Here is a 20,595-nt window from a genome sequence, read left to right as displayed (position 1 = left end):
CTCTCTCCCCTTCACACAGTCTCTTCTTGTGAGGGTTTTCTTTGTGGATATATTTCTCCCCTCGGAGTTGTCGTCAGCTCAGTCACATGATGCAAGGTTGCTGGTGTTTATTGTGCTTCCTGGTTAAATAAACATTGATTGTTGATGGTTTCCTCTGGTTTTCTCCCTTGGTGTTCAAGGACATTTCCCTGCACCGGCCCCAATCCTTTCCCGTGGCCTCTTCTGCTATCATGCTCCAGGACAACTCTCTCTCTCTCTCTCTTTCTGATTCTCTCTCTCTCTCTCTCTGTATTTTTCTCCCTCCCCTCTCTATCATCTCGCTTTCTTGCTCTCTCTTTCTCTTTCTCTCTCCCCTTCCTGTGCCCTCTCCTCTCTGTCAACCCCTCTCTCTCTAACTCGTTCGCTTTGTATTTCTCTCTGACGCCGTCTCTCTGTCTGTCTCTCTTTCTCTTGTACCTCTCTCTCTCTTTCTCTGTCTCTCTCTCTCCCCTCTCTATCCTCTCTCTCTTTTTATGTCTCCCTCTTTCTCACTCTCTGCCCTCTCTCTCTCTCTACCTCGGTCCCCTCTTTCTCTCTAGACGCATGTTAGCACGTGCTCATAGTTTTGTTTTGCTATCTCTGAACTCTATTTCGAGAGGGTCTCTTTGCTTAAGCAAGATTTCTTTGCTCCTGGGTGGGACGGCTTCTTTGAGGGTGGGAAAGAGCTCTAATCTCGTGGACTGCTTTTTCACTGGGTTGTCTTTCTTTAGGATTGTCTGTTTTTCGTGTGTGGTGTCTCACGTCTCTCCTCATTTCATGGGAGCAGACTGTCTCATACTGGCGAGTATAGGTGATAGGATTCGGTCATGTGTGAGGACTCTCTTTTCCCAACACATGTCTCTACTGGGGAGGCTTTTTTATGCAAAGATGTCCCTCTTTTTCTGGGGGAGCCTCTCTTTTCCTATGGGTGTTTGTTATAGAAAGATCGTTTGTTACTATGGCCGGCAGTCTCTCGTTCTGTCTCTCTCCCTGTGGTTATGTTTCTAGCGCTGAGCCTTTTCCTACATGTGTCTCTCTCGATGTCCCCTTGAATGTCCCTTCAGAGGAAGTATCTTTCCTATAAGCGACACTCTCTCATTGGTTTGACTGCCTTCTTCTGGGGCTATCTCTCGCCCAGTGAGGTATCTCCTGAGACTGTATCTTGTCAAGGGACGGTCAACTTGCATCGAGACCTCTCTGTGTCTGTGTCTTTCTCATGTGGCCGTCTCTCTCCTCACAGGTATTCCCTGGTTGTGTCTTTTTCTGTCACAGTGTGTGAGGGGTGTCTCTTTGAAGGATGTCTCACCCTAGAGATGCTTCTTTTCTTGAATGTGTGTATCTCTGTCTTTTTGGGGTGAGCCTATCAGGGCTGATTATATTACCGTGAATGACCCTCTCGATGTATTGTTGCCATGAGATGTCACACTGCGTTTGATGTGTCTCGTAAATGTATCTTTTCCCAGAGATGCAGCACTCTGTGCGCAGGGTGTCCCTCAGGGCTATGTTCTCGAGGATGTCTCAGTGTGTGGAATATATCTCTCTCTCGGACCGTGTACCCAATCGGGGCGCACCGCTTTTGCTTTGATTTTTACCCGTGGCTGTTTATTTTCCTGGCCTCTCTCCCGAGGATGTCTCTTTCCCGATAACTCGACACCTGATGTCTCTCCCCGGGATATATGCCTCCTGGTGGGAGACTTTTTCCCACACCGCGTGTGATGGATGTGTCAACGCTCTCTGGCCGAGACCCTCATGCACCAGCTCTGGAGGGTGGGGCCGGGCGGTCTCTGCAGACCACAGGGGAAGTCCCTTTTCCTGGGAGATGCCTGGCTCCACCCCCGGGCGGGGGCGGTCCTCTCTCCCACTTGCTCCGTCCCGGTCTCCCTCCGGCAGATTCCCAACTGCTCTCCCGCTGCCGGCGCTCCTAGGACAGAGAGGGGCCGGGCACCTGCACCGAGGCTGCGGCAGAGGGCACCACGCCCGGAGTCAGAGCCCGACACTCCGCACGCACTCCCAGCCAGTGCCCCGCCGGCGCCCGTGGCCCCAGGACAGCTGCTCCCGCCCGCCCGCCCTGTGGACTGGACCTGCCGCCCGGGCACTGTCCGCGGATCGGTTCTGACCGGAGGCGCCCGCGTGGACTCGGGATGTGGCACTCAGTGCTCCTCGCACTTCTCGGCCTCTCAGGTAAGGGACAAACTTTCCAGAAGAAACCGGACCACCTGTGCACGCACTGAAGCCAGCGCGCCCCCCTCCGCCCTAAAGAAACCACGGGAGCCTCTGTGGAAAACCAGTGCCACCCCCCCCCCCCCCCAATCCATCTGGGCGGCCCCTCTAAACTGAACCCAAGAGAATGACAGCCCTAAAACAGAGACTTGGGTGACCGATCAAATGGCACCAATACCACACAGGGGCCCTCTCACCGCCCCCCCCCCCGAGATTAGCGAACCATAACTAAAAGACAGAACATAGTCAAATATAATCGTAATCGTGGTCCTGTTAATTCACCCAGGCTCTTTTCCTCTCCTTAATAGGAAGACCCCCCGCCCCCCCCTTTCCCCCGCTGGGGGTACCTTCTAGGGAGAGCTCCATTAACCCTCCCCTTGCCGAACACGCACCACAAATAGAAGGGACCTGGCGACTCACTCTTTCCCCGCTAAAGAGGGGCGCTTGGGAGCTTTAGAAAAGGGGTAGTGAGCCCCCACAAGAATGCGCCAGGGTGGCAGAGATCAGAACCCCGCCTTACTGTGAGATCAGGCACCCTGCAACGTCCCCAGCCCCCACAGACTGAACAGTGATCGCTCTAGAGAGGGGGGGGGGTCAGGTGCCCCCGAAGAAGCATCAGTGACCTGCACGGGTAGCAGGGACTTCTGCAAAGAGATCATCACTTGTTATTTGTGTATTGCTTTCGCCAAAGCCCTGTGCGTGGACTATTTTGATATTCAATTAGTATTACCCAACACAAGTTGGTACTCATTTCCTCAACCTCGAAAGGGGGAGCAGCTGATTGGGCCGTTGACGGATTTGATCTTGCGACTTGCAGATCAAACACAGTTCTCAGCAGCAAACACCCAACCCACTGAGCTATTTATGTTATTTTAGTATTTGTATAGCGCCCTACAGCCCGGAGGCAACGAGGCGCTATAAGGAGATTTAAAGAAGGCTTACATGAGGGTTACAATAAGTGGCCCCAGAAAGGTATACTTAAGTTACATGCTATCTTTCCGGCAAGACCCCAATGGAAAGTGATCTGGAACCCCTGTATTGAAATGCTCTTGTGAGCCGTGTTGAGAGGTATGGACTAGGCTTCAGAAGCAGAAAGACTGGGATTAGGGGCCCTTTGTGGATATCAAGGTTTCCAAGTGGGGGAAGGGAGAGCAACTCCCTTAAGAGATTTGAATGATCCCGGAGGTAGACCAGCCCCCTAAAGAACAAGAAGCAGTGGTCAAAGTGTACGAAAAGAAGTAGTGGAACTATGTTCCCTACCAGCCTGCACCGCTCCCCACAAACCCCATCGCCATACCACCTCTCATGCACAATACAAACCCCAAAACACATGAACCTGCTTTTTAAGGAAACGTCCAGTGCACTGCACTGAAAGTGCATGTTTCAACTGCTTCCTATACTAAACCATTCCGGAACGGTTTCTTTTTAAAATAAAAGTATAGGAACGGTAAAGCTTAATGAAAAGAAGTAGAGGCGCGCCGCTCCCGACCACTCCCGCCCACTTCGACCACTGACAAGAAGGGATCTCCAATGGGGCCATCAAGCCCACAAGATCTGGTGCCACCCCCAGAGAAGGACGGGGCACCAAAGGAGTACCCTAGGTGTTCAAGGGGCAGAGTTCAGATGCTTTATAATGTGGCGTTAAGCCCCCGTACCAAGGGCTGGAATTGAGGGTAACGGCCTGGCAGTCCAAGTTAACGGCCCGAGCCAAGCGAGGGCCATTAACTAAGGCTGTGGGCCATTAGCCCCCCCCCTCCCTTTTACAGCTCTTGGAACGGGGGCTTAAGGTCATTAGCACCCTGGGCTACCAACGTAAAAAATGGATTTTCCTTCGTTCAACGGGACGTGTGCAGTGTCCCGGTGACGGAGGAAAATCCTTTACAAAGGTGGCCACCATAGAGCCCCTCTTCCCTTTCCATGGCGGCCTGCGGAAGGCAAGGGCAGGGAGTGTATGTGGCGGCAGCACATGCCGTCGCCGAAATAAGTAGGTAGGGGTGGAATGGTTAACACAATTTAAAAAAGGGTACCTAGGGTGGAGGGAAGATGGAGGGAGGAGTAGCTGGCCATCATGCAGCATAGAACACGGGGTTGCACCTGCGGTTCAAGCCTGCGTTCCTAGCCATCTGATTGGCTGGCTTCCCCCGTCAGGGTTCTAAAGGAACAGTGAACTGAAGAATTGCCTGGAATTGCCCCTGAGGAATCCAGAATAGAGTGGGTGCTCAGGAAGCTGCAGTGGGAGAAATCTGGAACATCCAGAAAGAGCTCTAGATCTGCAAGGAATGGTCAGCTGGGGAACTATGGTGGTGCTGGCCCTTGTCAGACTCATACCCTGAGGAAGAGTGAAGTGAGGGGGAGGGGTGGGGAGAGTGAAGTGAGGGGGAGAGGGGTATCTGTCAAGAGACCATGCCACAGCTCAGGGAATGAGAGGGCATTGTTCTGGAGTCAGTGCCAGGTAAAACCCCTGTCGAGGCCCCTGGGCCTTCGAAATGTCCAGGGCCCCCACCTCGCAAATGATCTCCTAATAAGTTTTAAATTTATTTTCTGCACTGCTTTATTTTGATCTGTTGTTGCAGGGCCCCTAAAGTAGTGGGGCCAATAGGCCGGCGCCTACTTGGCCTGATGTGTAATCCGGCACTGGCTGCAGTGAGTGACTCTGGAGGGTGGCTATAATCCTTTGAAGGAACTGGGGTGCCTTCAAACTTCTGGAGTCATTGCAACCTGCTGAAGGAATGGGGGTCCAGAATATTTCTGTGTGAGGGTGGTGGTCTCGCATTCGAGAAAGGGGTGTTGGTCTGGAATTTGAAGAATCGGCTGAGAGTCTCGCATTTCAGGAATGGGCTATCGTGCGTTATCGGGATTTTTACCACGCACGTTGCAATTTGCATGGACTTTAGGATTTAAGGGGTGGGAGGACAGGCCCTTATTTTAGGAGTTGCATTTAATGAGAATGTGAGGACTAACTAATCCTAAAAAGATTGGTAAACCTGCCGCATTTGAAGACTAGGAGGCTGGTCTCCTCATATGTGATGAGCAGGAAGCAGGTCTCATATTTATGGGGCAGGAGTCCGGTCTCGTGTGAGGAGCAGGAGTCCGGTCTCGTGTGTGAGGAGCAGAAGTCCGGTCTCGTGTGTGAGGGGCAGGAGTCCGGTCTGATGTGTGAGGAGCAGGAGTCCGGTCTGATGTGTGAGGAGCAGGAGGCCGGGCCCGTAGGTGAGGAACAGGAGGCCAGTCTCGTATGTGAGGAACAGGGGGGCCTTCCTGTATTTTGAGGAGAGGAGGTTGGTGTCTGCTGTAAATGAATGGGAGAACTGTTAAGCTTAAGGCCAGTGGGTCAGTCTCATATTTCAGTACTAGGACGACGGTGTCTTATTTGAGGAATAGGGGTCCGGCCTCCTATATAAGGAACAGGATGCCGGTCTCATTTTTGAGGAAAAAGTCAGTCTCATAGTTGAGGAATAGGAGGACGGTTTCAGATTTAAATGGATGGAAGAACAGACTACATGAACGAGCAATGGGAGGTCGGACTCGCACCTGAGGGTAGGGAAGCGGTGCTCCCTTTTTGGAGAAGCGGTCGTGTGTTGAGATTGTGGGGGTGGTCTTTGCTTGCTGGGGGGACGGGGGAACAGCGCTGTAGAGAGAGGAAGGTTAGGCCAGAGCACCCTCCGTTCATGAGTCGCCTTCACGCCCGGGGAACGTCTGCTGGGGTTGGGCGGGAGGGGCCGCAAATGTGTAAGTGAATTTTAGGGTGGGTAGTGACCATATTTACAGGAGTGTGACGCTTTCTGGCGCGTAGATGAGTGTGAGGGGGTATGTATAAGGGCCTCTTCTCCCGCATCATCACATACGATGAAAACATAGAAAATAAACAACTGTGTTACTAGATGCACAAGCAAAATGAACCCACTAACGATAGCACACAGCCCACCCTTTTGGGGTACAGCCCTTTGAAATCGACTGTAGTAGATTGGTGCGATATCTATACGCACTGGTAAGGACACATTCATTTAATAGTGGAGTGACGCACCTGCCAAACGCACTCCAATCTTCCTGAAGTAAGAAAGGCACGGAGGTCACTGAGGGAGAGCGTGAAATGGACTGAGCGAGTGACGTCTCACCAAGGAATGGGTGTGAGAGGGTGTGCTGTGTGCAGGGACGGAGAGTCACGTCATCTCGAGGACACCCTGGGAATGCCAGGGGCTCCTTTCTCGGGAGAGGACGTATATCTCAGGTGTGTGTAACTCTTCCACTGCCCCTTTTCCCCTTGCATTCTGGTATATGTAATTCTGCGTCCCTAACAGGGCAGAACAACTACATTAAGCTGAGCCCGATGTAAAGAAAACCAGCATTGGCAAAGCCAGCTGTTCTGGCTTTTGTGTAGGCATGGGGTAGGCATTTCACAAATACTGCCATAATGGCACTAGCTGCTAGGTCATAAGATGGGAGCCACAGGCGTACAGCATGAGTACCCAGAGGTATGGTGGCAGTGTCTAAAGAAACGAATCTGTTGTTGTTGCCAATACTTGCTTTATAATAGGATTTTGGTGCAAGGTCATATATTGCTTATAAAAAATAAATGGGTTCAAAGCAAAATTGGCCAAGCCTTTTTATTGCACCAAGAACGGATTTGCAGTTGCAATTAGGCCTTTCTTGATAAGAACTTTTTAGAAATAACAATAGCTGCACCATGAAAGCCCATAATTTGCTGTGAGTGAGAGAACTAGCTCAAAGAGGTTCCATGAATGTATGTTTTGGGTGAAGATGGACAGGTACTGGGCGGAAATGTCCATGGGGATTACCTGGGTAAAAAGCCAAACACCAAGCGGCTGCCTGTCCTTCTGCACCAAGCAGCTGCCTGGCCCTCTTCACATCCTATCTCTCTGCTTCTACACTGCTACGCAACACTTCTGGCTTTGTTGGTGGCCTGCCAAAGTGCCACCTAATAGCCCAAACTACAAACAGGATTTAAGGAGACCTTCACTCTTGACAAAAAGCAACATCGGATCCCTGGGAATATAGGGGCACCCCTGTTTTTAGAGGGGTGAAAGATGTCTTGGATATTCTGGGGGTGGTGTCACAGGGCTGGAAGCGCGGTTGGTAGTTGACCTAAGTGTCATGTTTCAGCTGATGAGATGTAGTCAAGGAAGTTCATGGTTTCATGCCATTTGAGGTATGGTTGTGGGTTCAGGCAACACCTTGCTCAGCCGGCCTGCGCTCAAGTGATCTACTCCTCTGATGTGAGCAGCCTTCAATTACAGGAGGTTCAATTCTGCTAATAGTCCCAGCTACTGGGCAAGGAGCCACAGGGCTTTAGTGGGAACTCCCTGTCTGTTAATATAAGAGAGTGTGGTTGTGTTGCCTTTTCTTAATACCACTGTCTTACCCCTGAGGTACTGAGATGGCAGCACACGGGTAACTGCTGCCAATTCCCTCCAGTTGGAGGAACAGGAAGCCTCTTGCTCCAGCCATAGTTCTCGGTGAGTTCTATTCTCTATCACAAGCCCCTTCCCATCATGCTGGCGTCTGTGGTCGGAATAGTCGTGAGGAGTTGGCTTAATGGAAACCCCTGCAAGTGATTGCAACTAGAGACCCCATTGTAATTGTAGTCTCAGTGCTGGAGTAACTTGAATCAGTGCCTCAAAGTCCGAGGGCTCCTCTTTGCAGTGACACTGGAGGTGAAGTAACAATGGCCTCATGTGGAGGTGTTCCCATGGAACCAAGAAAATACAGGAAGCCATGTGTCCCAGAACCATTAGGAGGTTCCCTGCGGAGCCCTTCATCGTGGATATTAATTCCCTCAGCGCCTTCTGGAGATGCATTGCCCTGGATTCTGGCGGCATCACTTTCCCCCATTCTGTCCAGAACCTTGCTCTGATATACTGGAGATCCTGTGATGGGAAGAGCAGGACTTTCAGTCCAGTTAATGAGGAATCGCACTGATTCCAGCTTCCTGCAGGTTTGGATTAGATGCTGCATTAGCAACTCTCTTGGTAGTGGTTTGAGTAACCAATTGTCCAAGTAAAGCAAGACCTGTCTTCCTTGTAGATGAAGGAAGACTATAATGGGTCCTAGGACCTTCGTGAAAACTCGAGGTGCTGTCTTCAGACCAGGGGGGGAAGACTGGGGGGCTTGATTGGAGGCGGCCCTTGCCCGCAGAGAACCACAGCACCTGTTGGTGAGATTTCCACATGGAAGTAGGCATCCTGAAGAGCCAGGCATGACAGGAATTCCTTGCCTTGAATCATTTGAGTAATCCATTGAAGACACTCCATCTTTAAGTGTTCAGATGCTGCACTGCGGTTTAGGATCTTCAAGTCTGTAATCTTTTCCTGAATGTTTGGGGACCAGAAATACTATATAATACACCCTGCTCCCCACCCGCAGTTCCTTCCCGAGCACTTCTTTGATGGCTTTCTTCTGAAGCATCCCTGGATGACCAGCACCATTGTCTTCCTCTTGGCCTCCTTTCTGGGGAAGGTAGTATGAATGGTCCCCAAGGGGATTGGTGGCGAGCTGAAACTACCTGTGGTGGGCACAGGTAGTGTAGCTCATTGGCAAATCACTCGTCTTGGAAGCAAGACGATGCAGAGCAACACAGGTTTGAATCCCGGGTCCACGCTTGGAAACCTCTTCGGTATTAAGCGTTTTATAAATATCCAATTCTAATTAATTATAAGGATTGGTTCTTGTATCCCTACCTACCATAGTAGCTTGTTGACCCAGGCATCTCCCGAATTCTTGAGCCACTCCCTCCAAACCCATCTGCAGCGACCTCCATCTGCCCGGGCCTCAGGATTTCTGTGTTCTTGCAGATGATGGACGTCTGTCTTGCTGCCCCCATCTCTGACCACCTCCCTGCTGCCTGCGTAACCTATAACCAGTAAGCCTGGGTTTGCTGCCCTTCTTGGAAGAAAAGGATGATATTGATGTGGGATCTAGCTTCTCCCTGACATTCCCTGTATGTTTATTGGCTTTGAAAACTTGATGGACGTTGTCCTCCAAAGAGTATCCGAACAACATGTGTCCTTCATAGGGGGTTTTCATTGCAATGGATTTTTGATGATAATCGGTCTGTCTGTCTTTGATGTGAAGATGATGACATACCTCCATGGAGCCCAGTGCCATTCCTGAAGCTTTCACCCCTGAGCCAGGTCTGGCATGTTCTCCCCCTGAGACTTCATGGACTGTCATATGGATACAGGGTCAGTCCCTTCACGCAGCGCTTTGGAAAGAGACCCCCAGGGCAGTCCCAGTTGTATACGGTGAGTACATAGCTTCTCTCATGGCCATATGAGCACCCATGTGTGACTTCCCAGAGCCCCATCCACCTTTCTGTCTGTGGGCTCTCCAATGGCTCCTTCTGGTACCATAGAGGATCTTCCAACCAGACTAGGAAGAATGCTCTTCACCTGAATAACTTGTGGCATGGACCGTACCTCTCCTTAAGGTTGATGACGCTTCTCCAAACATCTCCGCACTGCTGTATTATCGGGCTCCTTCCGCTCCTATAGGATTTCATCTCTGACTTCGGTTAACGGGGGAAGAGCAGTTTTTAGTGTGTTCTTAAATTGCAGGGCAGGGATCATGGCATGGCGATCTTTCCCACCAGGAATGGGGGGCCGGATCTGCTTCTGGGAACCCCATACAATGGTCCTCCTGCATCGAGACTGACACCACCGGCTCTTTATCTAGACATTTTCCTTCTCGGTCCTCATCCTGAGACTCAGTGGTGAAAGAGGAAGACGAGGAGGAAGGGGGAGGGAGGGTTCTATGCTTTCTGCTCTTCACCCTGTCTTCCTTGATGGCTTTTTTAAAGATCTCACCAGTTGTTGGAGTGCTTTTTCTACCTGGGCCTCTCGGGGGGGGGGGGGGGATGGAGATGTGGAGGAAGATGATTCAGGCTCCCAATGGCGCCTCTGCGGAGCTGATGATCCTGAACCCAAAGAAAATGCATGTGTTTATGCAGGTGTCCCGTCTGCACTGCACGTTGTCCCATCAACGAACACTTCTCCCGTGGCAACGTATCAACCAGCTCCACCTCTCCCCCTTCCTCTTACCACTGCTCCGGGCCGACTACAGCCGCCAGGCACTTAATTGCTGAAGACCGGTGCACTGCTGCTCTGCCCGCGGGCACACTGCTTCAGCGGACACCCCACCTAAAGCTATGCAGTGGTGCCATTTCCCCCCTCACCACTCAACAAGCAACTTCTCGGTTGGCAGGGGCCCCAGTAGCATACCCCTGTAGGTGCGGACCACCACGATCCCCAATGGGGGCGGGGGGAGTGGGTTCTGCACATGCACAACCTTGTGTGGCCCCACGAGGAAGAGAAGGAAGAAGGTTGGGCGTACTGCCATCCGATCCCTGCTCGAGGCACAAAACATGTATAGTCTCCTGAGGCGAAGAGACAATGTGTACACACGGGAAGCAGTGGGACATCTAATAGGTTCATGGAAATTAAAGGAGTCCCGCGTGAGAGGTAAGATACCTCAAAAGTAAGTATTGGGACGAGGAAGAGAGATATGGAGGTAATGGGCTTGTGTCCTGTCTGCAGATGAGTGGACCAGGTCTCCTTTAGGAACTCTGTAGCCAGGGTCCCAGCGTCGGAGACTGCTGTCCGGTGTTTCTGCGGCATGGAGGTCATGGATTAAGTCACCTGCCTCAGAGAAGCGGGTATTCTGTCTCCTCTTACTAGAAGAGCAAGTAACAAACAGACCATCGTTGGGGAGATGCGTGGCAGTTTCCTGTTTTGGAGGAGGGGGACCTTTTCTTTCTGTAGGTGTGGGGCAGGGCACAAGTCGAGGGACCGCGCAGGTAGACGGCATCCTCCCACTTTCTTGAGAGGGCGGACGCGGTCGTCACTGTTTCAGAAGATTAAAAAAAATAAAGAATACATGAAAGACCAGCCTTGAATGAAATGTGCACATTTCACGTTGACGTCCAGTGACGTCACTTCACAATGCTCACCAGAGCCCCCCACTTTTTGACGACTCGAGCCCTGGATACCTCTGTCTGTGGGTGAGGGGGAGATGGGCGTGGCTCCATTTAGGAATGGGGGTGTAGGGTCATGATGGCCCAGGATGGTTTGGGTTCACAGGTGTCTGGAGAACAAGATTTCGGCCCTTTGTCTCTGGAGGAGTGTTTGTGTCCCTCTGTCTTTGGAGGTGGGGTGCAGTCTCTCGTCATGTTTATTATTTTATTACAGCTCCATCAAAAACATATACACGTAATGAATCAAACCAAAAAATCGAATCGAGTCATAGACTACACACATTTAAGCATATTTAAAATAATTATTTAGATTTGCCAATTTAGAAAAGCCTAACATAATAATAAAAAAACGACCTATCCTGTCATTGAAGAATGACCCCCTGATCTGAGATCGTTTCTTAAATCAAAACTACTGCACATGGAACCAGTTCGCAAGTTTCAGCTCCTGTCTGTTTCAGAATCTGTTCTATTCTTGCAACACACCGCTAGATGGCGCATTCATGAGAAGGTACACGTCTTTCTCAGTATTTATGGCCTGATACCGGTCAAAACATTGGGGTGTTGGTAAGTCTGGAAAAGATCCCGGGCTACGCTAATTTTGGGACTGTCGGGACTGGGGGCTCGCTAGCCTTTTTTGTTGTAACACCTGAGCTTCTATCCGGTGCTACAGCCAAAAGACCCCGGCTATAGCCCCCCGCCCCTAGGAACTCCTCTAAATCTGCGACAAAGGATTTCTAAATATGCGACCTAATGTTTCTACCTCTTGATTACGTAGTCTACAAAGACGTACATTTCTAAAGTTAACGCCGAATCCTTCTTTTTCACAGCTGTGCAGAACACTGGTGCCTACAGTTTAAGTGGGGGGTTCCTGGGTGTGGCTGACCATGCCCTGGGTGCATGGACACGTCCAACAAAATAACATATCAAATCTTCTTGACTCACGACTTGACTAAAATTTGCCAAAATTGCCAAGCATGCCAGCCTTTCATCTCCGCAGGCTCGTGCAGGCCCCCGGCCTCTCAACCCTGGATCTGCTGGCTTGGGGGACAGGTGGGGGTGAGAGGGAAGGGGGCACAAGAGTTTTTTTTTTTTTTTTTTTTTTTTTTTTTTTTAAACTCACATGTTTATGAACTTATTTACATAAATACAACAAGATTACAGATAAACAGCCCTGGATGGCAAAGCACATGTCCAGTAATCATACCAATTCCAAAAACCTCCCCCAAATTCCAGCACACAGATTCAATCTCTTCTGCTTACGCAAAATCACCCTCCTCATCAGAGACCTCTTGCGCGAGTCCTCAGCCCATGCGGACCTACAAGGCAAGATGGCAGTTTTCCAGTCCCTCAGAATGACTGTCTTTGCAGAAAGGGCAGCTCTGTGAAGGAGTAGAGTTCTGAGCGGGACTCCGCTTTGCCCTTCACACGCTTCCACATGTTCTTGCGCTTTCATCCTTTGCCATGGGAGGATTTCCCCACCTTCCCTGCGTTTCTGATCATGTGTAGGACATGAAAGGGAGGCGCGCGGCGGCACTCCGGAAGGGGGCTTATCTGAGCAGAGTTCCATCTGCGGGGGATATTGAATGCCACTTTCTGCGTTCCTGCGGGATCATCCCAGGGCACCTGCTGGAACTCATCATTTATAGGGGGCTGGGGGGGACTCTATGCTTTCTCAGGCCGCCATTGTTTCAGGGGTGCACAAGAACAGGTCTTGGGAGGATTGCTCGGGGGAAACGCGCTGGCCTTGGAAGCAAGACGATGCGGAGCAACACAGGTTTCATTACCGGGTCCGTGCTTAGAAACCTCTGGGGATTAAGCGTGTCTTAAATAACCTATCATAACCAATCATCATAACAAGACCAGATGAGTTTGGGTCGATTATGGGAGGTGTTAAGCCCTTCTTGGTGTGGGGTCTGTGCTGAATTAAGACTAACAAAGAAAATGGGAAAATGTTGGCTCAATCTTATCCCAGGAGAGGACCAGACCACCAGAGTGTCTGCAATTGTGCGAGATATCTGCGGTGCTGAGTAGGGACTACTGTGGGATTGATTTTGAGTAGGGCAGGGATATCCTGTATTGCGCTGGGTCTGAACAGTCCCAGCATGGCTTTTAAGCTGAGTTGGGGGATATTCCAGAAGTGAGGAGTATGGTTAGGGCAAGTTTCCAGACCAGACTGGCCCAGGATCAGACTGCTGCTGGGTCTGGGCTGGTTTAGGAGAGCTGAAGACCAATCAGGCTCAGTAGAGGGCAGATTGGCCATGGGAATTTGCACTTGGATGCTGGAATTGGAAGCGGAGCTATTATTTCAGTTTGTACCATTTTCATGCTCTTAGTAAAACCCTGGTCAGGAGGGTTGGTGTGAGCAAAGGGCAGCAAAATTAAATCTTATGAATGACAAGAGTGGAGGGTGGTGAGGGTTGGGGAGGGGGGTCAAGTTGTCTCAGTGTGCACCTGGAGCTGATTGTCGGTGTGGGGACTCCCTGTGAAGAATGGAGCATTCCGCCTTAGCTGCATTATCGCTGCAGACCTCCGAGGGATCAGGGCATCCGGTTCATGAAGTCCAGGTTCCAGAGCACTAGACCCACCCCGGCTCCCAGGTTGCTCCTGTGGACATTTTTGTAGTTCCACTTGGAGTCTGTGCGATGCATGTTCTCGCTGGCATCTTGAGGGTTGTGTCTGCCGTTATTCACCCTGCAGATCTGCTCTTTAGGGGAAAGCTGTTCCATTTTCTTGGACTCCTACCTTCTGCTTGGTTATGAGAAGATGTTCTCATCACGGAAACCTTGGCAGGGACTTTGCTCTGCAACTTCCTTCCTGGAAGACCTTTCCAAGCATTCCGTGTGTCGGTCTCCACTCTTTATGGAGCACAAGAGCGTTGTCCTTTATAATCTCTGCCTAGGGCGAGTTCTATTGTGGCAACTCATCCATGGGCGATCCGAAGATGGACTTAGGGAGGGCAAAATCTCTCCTCTCTGGACGGTTCTGCATTCCCAGCGTTTGCCCAACTTCAGCAGCCGTGGGTCTGCCGGTGTATATGGCAAACTCGTAAAGCGTTACAATTGCTTGCAGTATTATATCTGCTGTCAGGCTTTGTGTAGGGAGATGCTCTTGCTAAGTGTGCCAACGTCTCTGTTAACCTAAGGTAAAGCTGGCATGTCCGTTAAGGATGAGTGGCCCGCTCTGCACACTTCTCTCAAATTAAGATGTATGCAAGGTCAGAAAAGTTAACTCAAAAAACCTCGACTAGGAAGCCTCCTTACTTTTTTAAATTGAGCCCTCCTGTGCTCCTTTATTCCGATTAGTTTGTAGAATTTAGGATAAGACAGAGCATTGAGTTCATAGAGAGCGCTCCACTTGGTTCCGCCCACCTTACATTTCCCACCTCCGACTGTACGATCTACCCACAAGAGATGGGGGGGGGGGGTAAATGTCCATCTGTATGGACGTAGCCTTTGTGAGAGGGGAATGTGGGTGGAGCAAGGGGCTCGATCCAGGGAGCACCCTCCTGCCAGAACACAGCACATATGGATACAGGCAAACTATTACAAAGTGTTGCTAGTTGGTCGCGCTCACCTGGTATGAATCATTCAAAATAAGTGATCTTTAAATTTGTTTAAACAGAAATACAGCGTTAATTCTAATACACTTTGTAACATCAGTTCAACCAACACGTGTTTCGACAGTAGGTCTTTCTCAAGGCTATGTTCACGAATTGTGTTGACCCTTCTTGTTATGGGCAGTACTCATATGAAATTGGTTTTATCCTTTTGGATGGTGTAGCGATTCTTGCTTAACAGCTCTAAATGGTGTGCTTGGTCTTAAAGATTTGGCAGCATATGAGTTGGTCAACTCTACTACAGCCAATATATAGTCCTTTCTTGGACTGCGTGTCCATTACGGAGTCACACTTGAGCATCCCGCATGCTGCCAAAACTTTGAGGCTAGACCCTATTTAGGGGCTGGCTTTTTCATCCACTACCTTGAGAACGAACTAAAGCGCAATGGCAACCGTGGTTGTAATTGGGAAGAAGATGGCGCTATCAGTGTGGCACATGGTGGCACCCAGCTCTCCTTTAGGCCGCTGGGTCTGTTTCTCGTTGGATTAAGGCATCACTACACGGATACGTGTTTGATTTCATCACAAGTCATAATCCTGACCGCTGCCAGACATTAGTCCCGGTTACGAGAGCCTTACCCAGAATCTTTAGCTCACTATCTTTCACAGAGGAGAAATATCCAAAACATGTCAGTTTGTGTCCTTCCTGGGTCAGTCCAGCACCGAAATTCTAGGAAGCTCTCCTCTGAACAAGAGTACCAACAGAAACCCCAGACACGCGTTTCGTTCTGGTTGGACCTCCTCTGTAGGGTGCTCACTATTCTTAGAGAGGCACAGCTCCTCCCTACTGGTGAGGTCCAACCAGACCGAAACACGTGTCTGGGGATGCTGTTGGCACTCTTGTTCAGAGGAGAATTGCCTAGCATTTTGGTGCTGGACTGCTCCAGGGCAGGACAAAGACTGATATGTTTGGGATATTTCTTCTCTGTGAAAGATGGTGAGCTAAAGACTCTGGGTAAGGCTCTCATAACCAGGACTAATGCCTGGCAGAGGGACTCCCAGGACCCCCTTGTTAATTTGCATAATTAAGTAACTTTGGGTCTCACCCTAAGTTACTAGGGGAATCCAGGCGTGGACCCCTTGCTCACTATTCCAAGAGAGGCACAGCTCCACCCAACTGATGAGGTCCAACCAGACCGAAACCTGTGTGTGGGGTTGCTGTTGGAACTTGGTACTCTAGTTCAGAGGAGAATTGCCTAGCATTTCGGTGCTGGACTGCCCCAGGGCAGGACAAAGACTGATATGTTTGGGATATTTCTTCTCTGTGAAAGATAGTGAGCTAAAGACTCTGGGTAAGTCTCTCGCAACCAGGACTAATGTCCGGCAGAGGGACTCCAGGACCCCCTTGTTTTTTGCACTCAATTCTTCATCCTCCTGAGGTTAATAGCATTGTGTTGCTAATCACACAAAGGCCTCCTTGGGGGCGCACTTGTGACTTTACAAATACACCTGTTGTTATGTTACATGGCCCATTTAGCAAACCTAAACACTGAGGTACTACGCAAATAAAGCTAAAGCAACCCCCGAGGGCCTTGCTATGATCAATGCCTTCATGCGGGATAAAGGCTGCTGCCTTGGCAGAGCGCCCCGGAGCAGGGCCGGTAATGGGCCACGGTGAGATGAAAGACGCCCTTGCTGGAGTTGGCTGTTTCCCGGCCTCATCCCAGCTACCTACCAGGGGCTTATGGGAAGGTGTAGGGAGCTGCCGCTCCCTCCCCCTCTCCAGGGTCTGGGGGCCGCCTGAGTATAATAGCCACCTATTCTCAAACAAGCCCCAGCTTGCTGTTTGTTCGCTGTAATTGGAACAGCAAATCTCCACATTCCTAGCGTGTCAGCGTTTCCCAGCATCTCAGCCCCCGCTTCCACCCCCACCCCACAGCTCACCTATGTCGCTCCCTTGTTTACCTCTGGATTCTGACCAACCCGCAGTCCTCAAGACCGGCCATCCCGGACGGGAGAAGAGCAAACAAAGCGGCGCTTCACCGCTTCCCTGTCCCTGCGCTCACTAGGGCTGGCCTGAAAGCCGGGAACGCTGCTTTTACTGTGTGATCCTGGACACCTCTCCATCTCGCCTCTGGACGTTATTCATCCCGATAAGTCGGCCTTATGCACTGCCAAATTCAATAAACATTTTCCATAACGCGGAGAGACTCCCTCTTTTGTGGCAGATCTCGTATTGCGAAAAATGTTGACTTTCCGACGCCCTGAACGGAACACCTGCTTGCGGCCCGCTCGCCCTCCCGGCGGCTGCTTCTGACGCTGCGAGAGTTTGAGTTCTCACACCGCCAGCCTCAAGGGCCACTTCCTCTCCCGCCGCCGGCAGATCGTGCGACCCGCAATTATCTGCCCAGGTCACGAGGGCCGGGTGGGCTCCACCCAGTATGTGTGAGACCATAAATATCCCTATTCTTTTAATGGAAAAAGTGAGATGGGCAGTGTTTGGTTAAAGGGCCATCTTTACTGAAACGTGGTCTTCACAGCCCCGCAGTCCTGCTTTAACCTAGGCCATTGCCTGCAGCCGGCAGTGGTAGGAGGGTTGTTGCCGTGTGTGTAGGGGTGGGGAGTTGGGGGGTGCAGGGGTTTGGGCTTTAGCTTCTGATAAGTGTGAATTTGGCAGCACTCTTTATGATGCGACCCGTGTGCGTGTGTATCAGCGCGACTGCGCCCATTCCCGCCATGTGGGTCCGCGAACCACACTAGTATCAACGGGGCCGCCGTCATTGGCCTGTTCATCTCTCTGCTGCTTTCAAGTCTACTTTTATGACGCGTTAGTACTGTTTTCACACATGCTAGCTTTTTTTCAAATTGTGCAGTGCATACTGCTCCCTTAAAGGACGTGCATTTATACAAACAAAATTTACGCAAGTAAAATGCAAAGAAGGTTTTGGACAATTCGAGGCCGGGCCCTTGCGCCCCCACCCCGCGCAACTCCCTTGGGTTTATTGGATTATTTTGCTCTTTCCGTCTCGTGCCTTGGGGCGCAGAGGCAGATGGACAGGTGGCCCCAGCAGCATCTGGCCTTTGATCGCGCGGAGACGGAGGAACGGCGGCTCCTGCCTGCCCCTGGGTGACGGGGGCTAGGGGCAGACCAGGGCTCTCTGGGGGCTGCTGTCACATCTGTCACTCGGCAGCACAGAGCGATCTCTGGAAAATAATGAGGCTTGTGTTAGACACGCAAACATAGGAGGGGCGCGGAGTCCAGGACACAGAGGGTGTATGAAAATATTGGGGGTGGTGGGGTGGGCACGAGAATCGAGATGGAGACCTGGAAACTCGCACATGCGAGCATAAGTGAAGAATAGAGAAGAAGTACAAACCAATTCGGTGTATGAGGCCAGTGCATTAAGTGGGCCAGGGCTAGCCAGGTCTCATCCCCAGCAGTTTCCAAATATTGACATTGAGCCAGGGCTCTGCCAGAGCTCCTCGAAATGACTTCCCAGCCAGATTTATTCCCTGCAGTAATGCAAATGAAAATGAGTGCCAATATTGCTCTTCAACAGTAGATGTCACTTTCAGCCACATTTAGAACCATAAGAGAAGTTGACGAAATGTGCTTGTTTTCAAACACTGAATGGAAATGATCCCAGAATAAATGTAGTTTATTTATTTTACATCACATATTAAAGAATTCTCATTAGAATGATTTTAATTTGTAAGAATCATGGATTTCTCTCAAAAGAACTGTGGGATTGCATGGTCCGCTGAACTATTTTGAGTTTATTTTAGTCAATATTTGTACCCACAGTATATTATATTTTTAAATTTATATGCCTTTTCATTGCACATATGATTGGCACTCTTGAGTCATACCTTAAGTTACATAGGCCCCACATCTTTTAAATATGTATTATCTACTTGGGAATTGAAGCTGCGCAAGACTTTTTTTAGGTTCCACCCAAAAATATTGCACCAGGATGCGTTGGAGCCCCCCCTCGATTTCTTATCCCACTTAAAGCACTGTATGATGCCATACGAAGACAGGAGACCCGGCGCCTGCCCACATGGCAGTGATGTAGCACAGTATAGAATACACATAACCAGGAGTAGACACACACCCCCGACTGACAACATTCCTAAAAATAAGCTCTGGTGCACTAATATACAAAATGCCCTGGCGGGCAAAATTAGCTTGTCCCAAACCAAAATTGCCAATAAAAAAAGCTTCCCTGCTCCTGCCAACGGAACTTGCACCTCAGCCACAGCTCCCTCCAAACCAACCTAACACCCCTCACCCATTTAGCTTCAGACAAATATCCATTTTGGAGACAGAAAAAATCATACTATCTCTAAAGCCTTCCAACTGCAAAGGAGACAATTGCCCGGCTCAAATTATAAAAGATGCAGCTAGAGACCTAGCCCCCTTCATCTCTAAACTCATCAATGCATCCTTTAAGTCTAACCTAGTGCCCAATAACCTCAAACAATCCTGGGTGCTTCCCTTGCTAAAAAAACAATCACTTGACCCCGCAATACCGACAAATTACAGACCCATCACCACCGTCCCATTTCTGCTTAAAATTATTGACAGAGCAGCGTACCTGCAAATTCAGGACTACTTAGAAACTAACAATCTACTAGGCTCACGGCAATCTGGCTTCCGTCCCCTTCATGGTACTGAAACAGCCTTGATTGACCAAGACCCAAATTGACGAGTTGAAGGACAATGGTAAATCAGCTATGCTACTCCTCCTTGACCTATCTGCGGCCTTCGACTTGGTAGATCACGCAGCCTTATGCAATCACCTAAATTCTGCCGCTCGTTTTTCAAGTGATGCCATAACCTGGGTACAATCCTTCCTTGCAAACCGGACAATGAGAGTCTTCTCCCCCCTAGCAGCCGCTGATCCCACACAAGTTTCATGCGGTGTCCCTCAAGGATCATGTGTATCTCCGACGATGTATAACATCTTTACTAAGCCCCTGTTTGACAAGTTGGACAGACTGGGTATCATCCACACTAATTACGCAGATGACACTCAGATCCTAATCCCCCTTTCGGGCAACTTCTTGGAAGACACAGCCTTAGTAAATAAGATATATCTCCTCATTCAGGCATGGATGGCATCTCACCGCCTCTGCCTGAATGAAGACAAGACTGAGTTACTGATCCTCGGCTCAGAGCTGGCCATCAAAAAACTTGACCCAAACTATGCCTCATTCAACATCGACAATAATGTCATCAAAGTGATGCCTGCAGTCAAAACCCTTGGGGTCTATCTCGACTCAGCGCTCACCTTCAAGAAACAAACTAACTCACTAGCATCTTCTACTGCATATACTTGCAAATTGATCCGAGCATGTAGACCATTTCTAACTGAGACTAGCTGCATCACACTAGCTAATGCACTCATCATATCCAAGTTGGATTACTGTAATGCTCTTTATGCAGGATCTAACAAGTATATCCTTGATAAACTCCAAACTCTCCAAAATAACGCTATTAGAGTAGCTTTAAATATTCCTAATAGAGCTCATATCTCCACCTCTAGGAAAAATATCCACTGGCTAAAAATCAAAGACAGGATTGCCCTCAAAACACTCTCCCTCACCTCCAAATGTCTTAACAGTATAGCCCCCCCTTACCTGGTAAACAGAGTCCACAAGAGAACTTCAGACCGTCCCACTAGAATGACTAACGCCTATACCTTAGTGGTCCCTAGATACAAAAAGAGTACAGCTGGCGGTTCTAATTTTCCGGTCATAGCTGCGCAAACTTGGAACAAACTCCCTTTGGATCTCAGAATGGACCAACCTT

General features: G+C 49.9%; 1 protein-coding gene across 2 annotated transcripts in view; it reads left to right on the top strand.

Annotated features, from left to right (window-relative positions):
* The first annotated feature begins 1,841 nt into the window (after window positions 1–1,841).
* BCAM (basal cell adhesion molecule (Lutheran blood group)) overlaps window positions 1,842–20,595 on the top strand; it is a 220,060-nt gene continuing 201,306 nt past the window's right edge. The window contains exon 1 of one of the 2 annotated variants that reach the window (XM_069640997.1): window positions 1,842–2,199. In XM_069640997.1, the coding sequence (XP_069497098.1) occupies window positions 2,160–2,199 (40 nt within the window). In that variant the 5' untranslated portion in view covers window positions 1,842–2,159. The remainder of the gene's footprint in view (window positions 2,200–20,595) is intronic. The other variant, XM_069640998.1, reaches the window with a different exon arrangement.

Source organism: Ambystoma mexicanum, chromosome 1q (assembly GCF_040938575.1).
Source record: "Ambystoma mexicanum isolate Mex_15411 chromosome 1q, UKY_AmexF1_1, whole genome shotgun sequence".
In the NCBI taxonomy this organism is placed as follows: domain Eukaryota; kingdom Metazoa; phylum Chordata; class Amphibia; order Caudata; family Ambystomatidae; genus Ambystoma; species Ambystoma mexicanum.
The sequence above is the reverse complement of the archived record's forward strand: the minus strand, read 5'-3'. Positions and strand labels throughout refer to the sequence as shown.